This window comes from Mytilus californianus, unplaced genomic scaffold, assembly GCF_021869535.1.
Source record: "Mytilus californianus isolate M0D057914Y unplaced genomic scaffold, xbMytCali1.0.p SCAF_1, whole genome shotgun sequence".
In the NCBI taxonomy this organism is placed as follows: Eukaryota; Metazoa; Mollusca; class Bivalvia; order Mytilida; family Mytilidae; genus Mytilus; species Mytilus californianus.
Window position 1 is genome coordinate 62355922 of NW_026262581.1, and position 15948 is coordinate 62371869.

Here is a 15948-nt window from a genome sequence, read left to right on the forward strand (position 1 = left end):
TAAATTATATGGAAAAACTTTAATATTCAATATTGTTCGTGTTCCAGCTCTTACATTTGATATCTTTTTAGTTTTATAGTATCTATGTCAAAGTTTTACAATAGCATTATTTTGGCGAATTTAAAAATCAATGCTGATAGATTATTTTCACAGAAGTTATGTCCCTTGGAAATGTAAATGATATAGGAAAATTGCAGTATATCAGTAGAGAACATCGGCTACCATATAGAAATGTTGTTTTTTTGGTCAGGGTGTTACTTGTGACTTTGACTTATTTCCCATCGGTATCATCTTCCTTTTTTTAGACATTGAAAAAAATGGAAATCATAAGGTGTTTAATAGGTATGGTGGCCTTGGGCTGTTTTCTGCTCTTTGGTTGGGTTGTTGTCTCTTTGACACATTCCCCGTTTCCATTCTCAATTGTTTGGCCTTTTATGTTATAAATTTTTATTAAAGATAAAGAGAAACAAAAGCAACTGTGATATAAGTGAACTGTTTTTTTTGCCACTCGAATACTGGACAGTGCATTGGATTTTTGACTGATTTTTTGAAGTATTTATTATTTCTTAAAAACACATAAATATTATCAATGAAACATAATAACAGCTATAAGAATTTTAATATCAATTGATGAATTAATATTCAGTGTAAAAAGAAAGAGAAAAAAACGTTTTGATTTTAGGCATGAAAGAAGTCCCCACCTCCCAAAAAAAATAACAAAATCCCCTTATTAAAAGTCGCAGTTGAGGATCCTTTTCCTATGTCGCTAAATATTTTTTTATTTTTTTTTATATTTTATAGGTATGGTTGCTCATGAATTTATACTTGACTGCAGAGACTTTAAGAAAAGTGCAAATGTAGAAGTGATGGATATTGCAAAGAGACTCCAAGATTATGGTATGAACAACTTTTAAGTAACTTCTTACTAAATGACAGCAAGGTGATAGAATTAATACAGAGGTTTGATGGTTAATAAATGTCAAAGTTGTATTCAAAATAAAACAAAAATGTGTGATTTGGCTCACTTACTGTTAATTTGCCTTGAATTGCATTTCATGACATCATAACAGCTATGGTATAGACACTAATGATTGTAGTACCTAATACTTATAAGGATAACCAGGATAATTGGAATTACCGAACAAATTGGTAATTACAACAGAAAACACCATCCACACCAACAAATGGATAGACAAAAACAACAAACAACACATGGCCCAGAGAGTCTGACTTGGTACAGGCATACAATGTGCTGGGTTTAAACCAGTTTTATGTAAGCTTAGACCTCCTTTCTTTGCCTATCTAATAGAAAAACAAAGGAGATGGGGTATCCATCCATGACACAAAATCAGTACATATTTCATTAAATAACAAAAGTAAAGAATTGTGATTGTATTCTTAGTTTTGATTTGATCTTTAAGGATTCCATTCTCCAACAACATCATGGCCTGTGGTAGGAACCTTGATGATTGAACCAACAGAATCAGAAGACAAAGATGAATTAGACAGATTCTGTGATGCTCTCATTGGTAGGTAAACTATACCAATTCATTGGTGGTCTCATTGGTAGGTAAACTAAACCAATTATGTGACGCTCTCATTGGTAGGTAACTATACCTATCATGTGATGCTCTCGTTGGTAGGTAAACTATATCAATTCTGTGATGCTCTCATTGGTAGGTAAACTATATCAATTCTGTGATGCTCTCATTGGTGGGTAAACTATACCAGTTATGTGATGCTCTCATTGGTGGGTAAACTATACCTATCATGTGATGCTCTCGTTGGTAGGTAAACTATACCAATTCTGTGATGCTCTCATTGGTAGGTAAACTATACCTATCATGTGATGCTCTCATTGGTAGGTAAACTATACCAATTCTGTGATGCTCTCGTTGGTAGTTAGACTATACCAATTCTGTGATGCTCTCATTTGTAGGTAAACTATACCAATTCTATGATGCTCTCATTGGTAGGTAAACTATACCAATTCTGTAATGCTCTCTTTGGTAGGTAAACTATACCTATCATGTGATGCTCTCATTGGTAGGTAAACTATACCTATTCTGTGATGCTCTCATTTGTAGGTAAACTATACCAATTCTGTGATGCTCTCATTGGTAGGTAAACTATACCAATTCTGTGATGCTCTCTTTGGTAGGTAAACTATACCTATCATGTGATGCTCTCATTGGTAGGTAAACTATACCTATTCTGTGATGCTCTCATTGGTTGGTAAACTATACCAATTCTGTGATGCTCTCATTGGTAGGTAAACTATACCAATTATGTGATGCTCTCATTGGTAGTTAGACTATTCCAATTATGTGATGCTCTCATTGGTAGTTAGACTATACCAATTCTGTGATGCTCTCATTGGTAGGTAAACTATACCAATTCTGTGATGCTTTCATTGGTAGGTAAACTATACCAATTATGTGATGCTCTTATTGGTAGGTAAACTATACCAATTATGTGAATGCTCTCATTGGTAGTTAGACTATACCAATTATGTGATGCTCTCATTGGTAGGTAAACTATACCTATTCTGTGATGCTCTCATTGGTAGGTAAACTATACCAATTATGTGATGCTCTCATTGGTAGTTAAACTATACCAATTCTTTGGTGCTCTCATTGGTAGGTAAACTATACTAATTCTGTGAAGCTCTCATTGGTAGGTAAACTATACCAAATAATGTGATGCTCTTATTGGTTGTTAATTGATAAACTACCAAGTCTGTGATGCTCTCGTTGGTTGGTAAACTTTTTTGAATTGTGATGCTCTCATTGGTTGGTAAACTTTTCCAAACTGTGATGCTCTCATTGGTTGGTAAACTACCAATTCTGTGATGCTCTCATTTTGGTTGGTAAACTATACCAATTCTGTGATGCTCTCATTGGTTGGTAACATATACCAATTCTGCAATGCTCTCATTGGTTGGTAAACTACCAGTTTTGTGAAGCTCTCATTGTACAAATCGTTTTTCATTCGCATTTAAAGCTTTAAAGGAATAGTTTTGATGACAGAAGAGTGAATATTCAGTCCTTTTCTTTTTATTCCTATTATCAGCCCAATAGTTTGAAAATACGGATATTGTTTCATTGAAATTTGCTGTTATAACATTTTGGAAATTATTTTAAAGTAAGGAATGTATCTCCATCATGCCAAGCTCGGATTCCTTGTGCAGGTTTGGCTTCACTTTTTGTTTTATCAAATCTTCCAAATTTGTATTACCTTATTTTTGGATTTTTAAATATTTTGACCGAGCATCACTGAAGAGAAATTAATAAAATGCACATCTAGTGAAGTAAAATTGGTGGCGTAAATGTTATGATATGTTAACAAAATATTGTGCTTTCTTTTCTTTTCTTTTTTTTTCACCAAAACAAGGTACCAAATTCAGGCTTGTATAGTCTGCGCTTTTATTCTCCAAAACTGAACCTGTCAGACAGGGGTGCGGACTATAGAGCGATAAGCAAGAAATAAGAGAAAGAATTTGATTTCGCGAGGTTTGTTTTACGTTCCGCCATGTCATTTTCAAAACTAATCATTTTACCTAATCCATATTATTATGTAATTTTTAATCAATATCAAATATTCACTGTTAAATTTCAAAATTAAATGCTTCACTACAAATTTTCTCGTTTCTTTTCACTGCATTACCTAAAATAAACTGGAATCTGATTGAATTTAACAGAACGAAAAAAGTGTAGAAGTCAACCGGGAACCAGCTTATGCATAACGATGTATAAATTACAAAACATAATCGTATTCTAGTGATATCTATTAAATACCGGGCCTCGGTGGCCGAGTGGTCTAAGTAGTAACTACTGTAATCACTAGCCAGTCAACACTGAGGTTGTGAGTTCGAACCCCGCTCGTGCAGGTGCACTCTACTCCAATCTTAATTAACTAGGATTGTCAGTTTTCCTATCGAAGGTCGTGGTTTTCTCCGGGCACTCAGGCTTCCTCCACCAATAAAAACTGGCCACCTTGAAATAGCCCAAAAGCGGTGCTTAAAAGTGGCGTTAAAACACCAAAAATCAAATCAAATCTATTAAATACCAATTTCCTGTACACTCACCATATTTATTTTCATTTACACATGCTATTGTAACTTCCGGTTTAAACATACACAAGTTTCTAAATTTTTTTTTTTTTGTGATTTTGACTTATATTAACACTTGTGAAGTGTTCTAGAATCATTTACAAGCATATTCAACTTCTATATGATGACGGAAAACAGGTTTTCCATGAAAATACCCCAAACGATCACACACGATTTGAAATTACCAGAGTTTCAATAGACGTTTTCAAACAGTTACAAAAACAAATTTTTCCTCAATTCTCGTTACGAGAAGGGGGTGCGGACAATTTACCAGTGCGAAATATACAAGGCCAATAACAGTAGTATGATCAACCAAATCTTTGAAGAAACTTTTTTTTGGAATACGCATTTTATTGTGGCACTGCTTCATAATTATGTCTATGCGTAAATGAATATGAAAATGTATTGTTTAAACCTGTTTCAGTAAATGTAATCTTTTTTACAGCAATAAGAAAAGAAATAAATGATATTGAAGAAGGAAGATCTGACTCAAAAATTAATCCATTAAAGGTAAATGAATAACATTCTTATGCATATTTCATACAGCTCATTAGATAGGTTCAAATGGTTACCATTTAGGGGAATTCTTATACTTTCAATTAAGTTGATAGCTTGATGTAACTTGCTTTATGTTAGTAATCTGAGTTCAGTTATCCACTGTATATCAGGTTATTTTCACATTACGTTTATTTTACATTTTGGGCATTAGAAGGGACAGTTAAATCATCTCTGTTTTCATTTTTCACGTATTATGGCCTTGTACAATGCATTTAAGTGGAAACTGAAATAGTTTTGTGGAAAAATGCATTCTGTGAAAAATTAGACAAGAAAATATTCTGATATACAGTATTTGTCAAACTTTTTAAGTCGTCCAATTTGTATTCATTATCTTCTTGTCAGATAAGCTTTGGACTTATCTTACTACATACTTATATTTATATAAATTGCTATGATATATTATAGATGTCACCACATTGTCAAAAAACAGTAATATCTTCTAACTGGGATCTACCATACTCGCGAGAAGTAGCAGCCTTCCCATTAGTAAGTATTATTTAATTCAATGTTGTTTATCATTTCTTTCATAGTTTTTCATCCAATTGTGTGTATTTTAAAGACATATTTTTTATAAGTTATCCTGGTTCATTATAATAAACATGAAAGCCAGCAACTGTAAAGCTAACTCGTATTTAGATCTTAAAATTTGGTTCAAATTCATGGCAAGCTATATATCAGTTCACTCTATAAATCAAAACATTTTTCTAAAGCTCGTTTGGTCTTGTAATGTAATCATGCATCTCCAATCCCTTTCTGTCACATTTCAATAGAAATTTTGTGATAAGTGAATCAATATTTCTGGAAGGTTCTTTGGATTATTCTTTCATATTTTTTACGTGAAATTAGCATAAATGTCAGGGCTATCCTAAGCTTAATTTCTGGCATCAAAGATCTCTTTAGAAACTGCAGAGTCAATTGTGATGTTTAATGATATGATTGAGATGCTCAACTAGAGCCTCACATAGTGTCATTTACAAAGGACTTTGTTTTACATGGGAACCATCAACCTTGTGTCATTCAAATCTTTAAAGAATATTTGAACACATGAAAGAAACCCAATGACCAGAATACCGTGATTTTTGTTACAAGAGGATCTATATACTGCTGTGGATTCATTTATTTTTCGTGGATATTCAATTTCTTGGATATTTAATTTTCGTGGATTTTTAATTTCATGGATATTTAATTTCATGGATATTTAATTTCATGGATATTTAATTTAGTGGATATTTAATTTCGTGGATATTTAGTTTCATGGATATTTAATTTAGTGGATATTTAACTTCGTGGATATTTAATTTAGTGGTCATGTCAAAGTCTGCATACAAGTATTTAGAAAATGTGTACTTCGTTAAATATTTAAATTTGTGGGACACCTTTACCCCCGAAATCCACGAGAATTTGTATCCCACGAATAATAATGAATCCACAGTACATTACAATTATGTAATGATTTATTACAAAATCATAAAACAGTCAATCAAAATCAAACTTTTTAAGTTTTGTAAATATTTCATTTGTTGAAAGCATGTAATTATTTGTTTTTTAGCCCTACCTGAAAGCGTCCACCAAATTTTGGCCTTCAGTATCGAGGATTGATGACATATATGGAGATCAGAACATTGTTTGTACCTGTCCACCAATGTCGTTATATGAATCACCATTTATTGAAGTTTTAAATGAAAAAGAGAAGGTCAGCCACTAAATATGGCTTAAAATTGAATCATTTTAAATTGTGCAAAGTTTTATGATCTTATATATATGCTGGACAAGTTTTTAGGACAATTTGATGGCATATAACAATTAAAAAAAAATTAATGAATACTGTAAATTCACATTTTGATGCATGTGTTTATTTTTGTGAATCTTCAACAACTGACCCAGTGATCTGGAAGGATTTTTTCTCTATGGGCCCAGGGCCCCCCAAAAATAAATTCAATGAGCCATTTTTAGAATTAATGGGCCATGTTGTCAAATGAGTGGGCCATTCGTTTACAATAAAAAAAAATAAAAAAGTGTATATTTCACTGTACTTACAAGTATGATTCTAATTAATATCATGGATATTGTTCCTGTGATTTTGTAATTTCAATTTCAATGAATATACAATAACTTCTTCCAAACCGGGCAATATTTACGATAACCTTTATTTACAATGTTAAAACTGGTACTGTTCCCTTGTTCATGTTCATGTTTTTTTTTACATTAAATTTGGGTCTTCGTCGATACCATACTTATTCCAGACGTTCCGTATTAGAGGACATTTCTGACATTTCCTCTGCACTTGTATTATTATTACTTCATCACGATGACAAGAATAACAGTAGAGAGCAACGTTAATTGATAAGACACAACAACAATTCGCTGAAGGCATGTTTACAAGATGTCAAAACGAGCCAAAGACCAAAAAAATTGACAAGGACAGTTATGCCCCTTTTATGGAGACAAAACCTATACTATTCATAAAAAGGCTTTTGGGTTTTTCAATCGAAATAATAGCAAGCTTACTTACATGACTTAAAAGATTATAATAAGGGAAGAATTCTCGCCTGTACTAGCCAATTTTCACAAATATAAAGTTGTTTATAAAAAATTATATCATGAATGATGGTTAATTACGTTTTTTGGGTAATCAGTCATACCGCATATTGCTACTATTACCATAGGAAAACACCCGAGACATCCCAAAAATATATAGGTGCTCCTATCATTGGAGTAAACACTACACAGTTGTGTACTCACACATGGCGGCATGAAATACGATCGGAAATCCATTTGACGATATCTCAACGTTTCAAAACGAAGTGAAATATATCATTTGTCACTTTATGCGCCATTTCTGGTCAATAAGCGCAATTGGCGCAAGGCGCACGTCCTTCCCGATCACTGTGACCACAATGTGCCACTAATTATAACAATTCCTTCATATTTTTTGTAATCCTGAACATGCATGAAAAATTTGCCGATCGATGTTAAGCAACCAACAATCAATCAATCAATCAATCATATGTTTTGTAAATAATTATAGGTTATAATTGGAATTTTAATTAATATTGAAATATTCATTATGGCATATTTTTTGTAAAAAACATGACATTCATTTCTGATTATTACTGTATATTCTGTTATTGCTTTGTGGCTGTGATATTTAACCACAGAACTGAAAAATTAATGTTTAAGAATATCATATAACTTCATGTGTTGTTTTATTTCTGTGTTTGAAAATCAAATTAGTGAAAACACAATTGAAAATATGTCTTTCATGGTATGGTAAATATGATTATGTTAACTGGAAAATTCTAACAACTTTTTGTTGGGATATAGTTAAGGTTATTGACTACAATTTTAATACTGATATTTTGTTTGTGTATTGAGTAAAATGTTTGTTTATTCTTCTTCTGTTTAAAGTATATTGATTATTTTTTTTATATTTTTCTACATCTTTAAATTTTCTATTGATACAATTCAATGACTGTCAACAGTTTAACGTGACATGATTGGGTATTAGAATTCAGAATTAACTCCTTAAAGAGAGGCAGCAGTTACCAAAGTGATATTCAAACTCATAAGTCGTTAACAAACTGACAATGTCATGGCAAAAAAACATAAATGACCAAAAGACAAGCAACAGTATACAGAACATAGCATAGAAAACTAGAGATGAACTATAACAAAAACCAGTTTTGATCTCAGGTGCTTCGGAATGGTAGACATATCATGTTGCCCCCACAACTTTCAAGAAAAGATAGACATTTCTAGATGTAAAAAACATTATATTGATACAATTATTTCACTTACAATGTCAGATCAAGGTTTTGCCTGGAAGGCGAAAGCTTTCAGCTATTTTGAAGAAAAAAAAATAGAGAGATGGTCAAAAAATGCATAGATCAATCACTTATGTTTGAGACTGTGATGTTTTTAAATTTTATATTATTAAATATTTAGTTTTCTGAGTAATGTTTTGTTGACCACTGTTTGTACTTCTATCATTTTTCTGTTATCTATGATATTATTGTGTAAATAATGTAAAGGGAATATGTGAAAATAAAATGTCTAGTTTTATGATATATATCACACAACATTATTGTCAAGACAGATCTTAAGGTGATTAAAGTTTACATAAGTTGAAAAGTGCTACTCGGTTGTTTTTTTTTAAATATTGTAAACTGCAGCTGACCTTATGTATATTACAAATAATAATATGAAATAAAATCTAGATTTCCCATACATTACATATACAATATAAATACACATAATAAAAATTTGATTCAGAAACAAGCAACTAGCTATTTTTTTTCTTCTTTGCTTTATATCAAAGGATGATAAAGGATAAGGCCACTCATATGTACCAGTAAATTAAAGTTACACAGAATACCAAACAACATTGTACTGATATTCAAAACATCAACCTGTCCTATTTCAGTAATAATACATTTCATATTGCCTCGAAGTTCATTTGTGAATGAGTTTATTGGTCTTCCTGAATCTCAGGTATACATTTGCAGAAAATTGTTCATATATGACTTGTTTAAGTGACCACCTATTAAGACTTACTAGAGAAATTTGATTATGATATTTATTTATTTGAAGTGGTTTGGTAGGGATTTATTTCAATTTTGCCCCAAAGACATTATTGTTAGTTCTAATGCATGGTAAACCATCTATACTGTAATTTTGATCATTATGGTTTGTTAATTAATGTTAACAAAAATTGTACACTCAGCATGGAATATGCTACAGTTCTAATTTGTCCGTCAGCAATTTGTGAACAGTGTATGATAGAAGTCATTGAATGTGTAATTTGTTGTGTGCCATTCAGGAGGGTTAAGCAGTTTATACGTTTTAGTTTTAAAGAATTATCTGGTATAGTCTTAAAGATAACGGATAGTTCTCATTAACCAATGAAAATAAATATTGTTATTTGTCTTTCAACTTCTCGTTATTCTTGGAGGTCCACGAGTACATCCAAAGCAATTTTTTTTCTTGTTTTTGTTAATCATTATTGATATTGTTCATCTGGTGAACTTTACCAATGTTTGGGATCCAAAGAAACTTGTTATTTTGTGATATATTTGATTTTGCCATTTTTCTTCCAGTTGATAAATCTTTATAAGTTTTACTTTGACTTGACTAAGTGTTTCTCTCAACTTATTGCAGTACATTAAAACTTCTGACCAAATTTATTTTATCAAATCTAACTTTGAACGGTCAGAAATTTTAATAAACTGAGCCACAGTCATGTTAAACGGTTCAATTTGATAGAAGAAAATGCAATTTGGTCAGAAGTTATAAAGAGTCAAGTCCTAGTTAGACAAATAAAAGTAATAGAAACCTTTAAATTTTGTACATGTTGTAATAACAGACTATTATAAGTTAACAATGTAGAAGGAATACTGTTTTAGTTGTGTTTTTTTACCGTTAAACTGTATTTTTTCATCATGTTTGAAAATTTTGTACATGTTGTAATGGCAGATTATAATAGCTTAACTGTATAGAAGGAATATTTTTTTTATTTTTTTTTCAACTTTGCTTCTTCATCATGTTCAGAAATCAGCTAAAACCTAACTATTGAAGCTTTAAACAGGAGTACTTTGTAATACAGCTTTATGCATTTTGTTAAATTCCATCCGTGTTTCAACATTTTTTTCCACACTAGTTGTTCAGTTTACTGTGCAACTGATCAATAAATTTTTACACCAATGAATGAAGTTTTGAATTTAAAATTGGCCCATGAAAGTAATTTTGAAAGAATAGTTTGTCATCTGAGGAAATTTCAACCATCTGTCTGGTCCAACCTGTCTGATCTCTGTCTGTCTGTTCCTTTATGTTGGGTCCTATCTGTTATTTTTCTAGTCCCTTCTGTCTGGTCCTATCTGTCTAGTTTTTATATATATATATCTGGTCCTATTTGTCTAGTCCTATATGTCTGGTCCTATCTTTCTGTCCTATCTGTGTCTGATCATATATGTCTGATCTAATCTGTCTGATCCAATCTGTCTGGTCCAATATGTCTGATCCTATCTGTCTGATCCAATCTGTCAGATCCAATCTGTCTGGTCTGCTATGATTGATCTTATTTGTCTAGTCATATGTGTCTTATCCTATCTGTCTGGTCCAATAACTCTGATCAAATCTGTCTGATCCTATCTGTCTGATCCAAACTGCCTGGCCCAATGATGAATCTGTCTGATGTTATCTGTCTGGTCCTATATGTCTTATCCTATATGTCTGATCCAATCTGTCTGGTCCAATATGTGTGATCTTGTCTGTCTGATCATATGTGTCTGAATCAATCTGTCTGATCCTATTGGTCTGATCCTATGTGTTTTATCCAATCTGTCTGATCAACTCTGTCTGATCCTATCTTTCTGGTCCAATCTGTCTGGTCCAATATGTCTGATCCTATCTGGTCCTATCTGTCTGATCTAATCTGTCTGATCCTATCTATCTGATCCTATCTTTCTGATCATATCTGTCTGGTCCTATGTGTCTTATCCTATGTGTCTGATCCAATCTATCTGGTCCAATCTGTCTGATCCTATCTGGTCCTATCTGTCTGGTCCTATCTGTCTGATCCAATCTGTCTGATCCTATCTTTCTGATCCAATCTAGCTCATCCTATGTGTCTTATCCTATGTGTCTGATCCAATCTATCTGGTCCAATATGTCTGATCTTGTCTATCTGATCCTAGCTATCTGTCAGATCCTATTGGTCTGATCCTATGTGTCTTATCCAATCTGTCTGGTCCATTCTGTCTGATCCAATATGTCTGGTCCAATATGTCTGATCTTATCTGCCTGATCCTATCTATCAGTCCTTTATGTGTGGTCTTGTCTGTCTGGTCCTATCTGTCTTGTCCTATTGGTTTGGCACTATCTGTCAGTTAAGAAGAGGAAATAACATTGGATTGGAACTAGAGGTTTGCACTCCATCTGTCCACCCAGTAAGTTTTTAACACTTTTTTCTGTAATCCCCGAATAAATTGTTTAGAAATTAGGATTCAGCCTAAAACTAAAAAGTTACAGATCAAGTTTCAGTTTCTTGCCAGTTAAGTCTTTTTGTGGAAATTGTGGCCCTTTGACTTAGAAAATTGCTAGAAAAGATCAGTTTTCTACACTTTTTTCTGATATACATAAATCAATTGATAAGATATATGGTATATAATTTTATCACAAGAATTAACAGTTGAAGAAGAGTTTTATTCTGGTTGAGCAATTTTTGCAGAAGTTATGTCCCTAGACATTGAAAACTGCTTGAAAATATCAGTTTTCTACAATTTTTTTCTGTGATATATTTTGAGTGATATTTGCAAAAATTGTACCCCTAGAACATAGAAAATATTACTTTTCCAAGAAACAATAATCTTGATTCCAAAGTGGTTGATTTGGGATGGCAATTGTTAAAAATATTTGCATTTCAACCTAAATGTTGTGAACCACAGATTATTTATAAGATGATAAATACGGAACTATATCAGTTACAATACTTTCCCAATATGAATTGAAAATTTACCAGACCTCTTTCTCTATAAATACAAGTGTAAACCCATGATCCTGCCAGTAGTGTACATTGACTTACATATGCAATACCATGAGAATGGTTGTTTTTGGTCAAACTTGACAAATGGTCATTATTGGAACAATCTGGGATTGACTTTCATGGTCTTAACTTTGAGCTCAGCATGTCTGTCATGTACAAATAAACCCCAAAATCCTTAGCATAGTACACCACAGACAACCGCAAAATCCCTAGAACAATACATGACAGTCAATTCTAAAATCAGAAGCACAGTACATGAAAGACAACTCCAAGAACTCAGAATACATGAGAGACAACTGCAAAATTCGTAGCACAATAAATGACAGGCAATCCTTAAATCAATAGCACAACACATGAGAGAAAACTCCAAAAACCTATTGCTCAATACTTGACAAGTGACCCCTTAATCTATAGCACAGCACATGAGAGACAACTTCAAAAACTCAGCACAATACATGACAGACAATCCTTAAATCAATAGCACAATACATGACAGACAACTCCAAAATCCATAGCACTTTACACATTAGAGACAACTTCAAAATTCATTGCTCAAAACATGACAGGCAACCCCTTAATCTATAGCCAAGAACATGACAAACAATCCCAAAATCAGTAGCACAGTACATGAGAGACAAATCCAAAAACTTAGCGGAATACACGACAGACAACCCCAAAATCCATAGCACAGTACACGATAGACAACCCCAAACTCCATAGCACAGTACATGACAGGTAACCCCTAAATCTATACCTTTTTGCACGATGGACAACCCTAAAATATGTAGCACATTACATGACAGACATCCCCAAAATCCATAGCATTGTATATGACAGACAACCCCAAGATCCATAGCACAATACATGACAGGCAATACTAGAATCAATAGCACAGTTCATGAGAGACAACTCCAAAATTCCATTGCTCAATACAATACAGGCAACCTCTAATCTATAGCACAGCACATGAGAGACGACTCCAAAAACTCAGCACAAGACATGTAGGGCAAACTTTAAATCCATAGCACAGTAAATGACAGACAACTCCAAAATCCATAGCACTGTAGATGAGACACAACTCCAAAAATCCATTGCTCAATACATGACAGGCAAACATTTAATATATGGCCTAGTACATGACAGACAATCCCAACATCCACAACACAAAACATGACAGACAAACCAAATGCAGTACGTGACAGGCAATTACAAATTCATATCACAGTACATGACAGACGACCAAAAATCAAAAAAACTACCAGCAGAAAAATAAAAAACCATAGTACAATACATGACAGAATGTCGAAAAAAATAAAATAACAAAAATATCGAACTCCAAGGAAAATTCAAAACGGACAGTCCCTTATCAAATGGCAAAATCAAAAGCTCAAACAAATCAAAGGAATCGAAAAAAAACTGTTGTATTCCTGACTTGGTGCAGGATTTTCTTAGATAGAAAATGGTGAAAGTCACAGTTTGACATGCACCCTTAAATCCATAGCACCATACATAGTGGACAACCCCAAAATCCATTGCATCGTATATAACAAATAACCTCAAAATAAATAGCACAATATACGACAGACAACACCAAAAATAACACAATCAAAAAGATATTTAATCTTAATCGAACTGCTTTGCCAGTCTGAAGCAAGCTTAGGAATGCTATGTGAAGATCGTTACAAAGATTTTACACTCCTTTTGGTTGGATAAAACTATGAACCAGAGATATTGAACCTCATAGATAAACATAGATGCTAAGAAAATAATGACCTCAAAATAACTAAAAATCTTCTTACTGTGACTTGACTGTTAGTGTTGCTCTCCACCTATTGCAACTTATTCAAAATTCTGACCAAATTGCAATTTGTTTTATAAAACCAAACTGTTCAACTGGTCAGAAATTTGAACAAACTGCTGTAGAAAACCACAGTCAAGTCCTGAAAGTGCAAGGTGATAAAATTCAAAAGAATCAGACATCATTTGATTTAAAACATCTTATATTCAGTAAAATATATGTGAAATTACAATACATTGTTAATAAGTTTCCATGGGAGATAACCTAAAACATTATTCTTTTGAATATAGAATACTTTTCGAAAGAAAAATTGATTATCTCCCATGGAAACTTCCTAACAACGTATTGTAATTTCACACATATTTTACTGAATATAAAATGTTTTAATATTCAAATGATGTCTGATTCTTATGAATATAGAAGACTTTTCGAAAGAAAAATTGTATGAAACCTTAGTCTGGACATTTTTATAGCAATTCAAAATTTCTATCTATCACCTTTAGCATGACAATAACAATAAAATTTCTATACAAACTGTTAGACTGATTTTTCATAATAATATTGAAGTGGAAATAAAGTCTTATAGGATTGTAATTATGCTTTCTTTTATCACCTTGCACTTTCAGGACTTGACTGTGGTTTTCTACAGCAGTTTGTTCAAATTTCTGACCAGTTGAACAGTTTGGTTTTATAAAACAAATTGCAATTTGGCCAGAATTTTTAATAAGTTGCAATAGGTGGAGAGCAACACTAACAGTCAAGTCACAGTAAAACAAAACCATATGTGGCTAAACTTGTCAGTGACTGTTTATGGTTAATCATTTAATGTGATGTCTTATAATACGAGATATATTTACCAATAGTCTTTTGTATGATGTCTAATGACCAGATACGACTCGTCCGAGTGTTTTAACAGGAATAGCATGGCGGGTTCGTTAGTGGGGTAGGCACTGCTTACCTTCCATTCTGGCTCATTTTGTATCATTCTGTATTTGAGTTCATACCAATACAAATATTAGTTTGATTTTGCTGCTGAATCTGTAGTTGTATACATAGTGTTTTGTGGACTTTTGTTGTCTGGTTATCTGTTTGCCTTTGGTCATAACGTAAATATCTTTTTTCGACTAACGTTTTTTTTCGTTTTTTCTACTCTCACTTTTTTTTTTATCTCACCTGGCTCAAAGGGCCAAGTGAGCTTTTCTCACCACTTGTCAGTTCGTCGTCCGTCGTCATTGTCAACATGGTCGTCCGTTAACTTTCACAAAAATCTTCTCCTCTGAAACTGTTTGGTCAAATTTAACCAAACTTGACCACACTCATCATTGGGGTATCTAGTTTGAAAAATGTGTCCAATGACTATGCCTACCAGCCAACATGGCAGGCAGAGCTAAAAATAGAACGTAGGGGTTAAATGCAAGTTTTGTCTCTTTTCGTGAAAAAAAAACCGCTATGGATAGAACAAATCTGAAAGGGGAAGAAATGTTCAGAATGTTGAAATCTAGCTACTGTTTATTTACATCAAAACTGTCAGACGACTGATTTTAGGAGTTATTGCTCTTAAATGACGAATTTTACCAATTCTTTTTAAATTGTTTGCCTATTTCGAAATCAAAACTATACATGATAGGTAGACACTTTAGTAAAAATAATCAGCAAGACAAGATCTTCAAATAAGTGAATATGGCTGAAATCGTCAGTCGACTCATTATTGGGATAATTACTCTTTAATTATGACTATAACCATTGTTTGCGTTTTGCCTAATATATTGGAACTTTATAAAAATAGTGAGAAATTTTTAATACCAAAAATATTTCACAAGGCGAATAGATATAAGAAGATGTGGTATGAGTGCCAATGAGACAACTCTCCATCCAAGTCACAATTTATAAAAGTAAACCATCATTGGTCAAAGTTAACGGCATTCAACACGGAGCCTTGGC

At 32.8% G+C, this 15948-nt stretch overlaps 1 protein-coding gene across 1 annotated transcript in view; it reads left to right on the top strand.

Annotated features, from left to right (window-relative positions):
• LOC127705496 (glycine dehydrogenase (decarboxylating), mitochondrial-like) overlaps positions 1 to 6545 on the top strand; it is a 59544-nt gene extending 52999 nt beyond the window's left edge. Inside the window, exons 21-25 of the mRNA XM_052209827.1 lie at positions 802 to 897; positions 1422 to 1529; positions 4557 to 4621; positions 5075 to 5155; positions 6219 to 6545. Coding sequence (XP_052065787.1) covers positions 802 to 897; positions 1422 to 1529; positions 4557 to 4621; positions 5075 to 5155; positions 6219 to 6374 — 506 coding nt within the window. The 3' untranslated portion in view covers positions 6375 to 6545. The remainder of the gene's footprint in view (positions 1 to 801; positions 898 to 1421; positions 1530 to 4556; positions 4622 to 5074; positions 5156 to 6218) is intronic.
• Positions 6546 to 15948: the final 9403 nt, after the last annotated feature.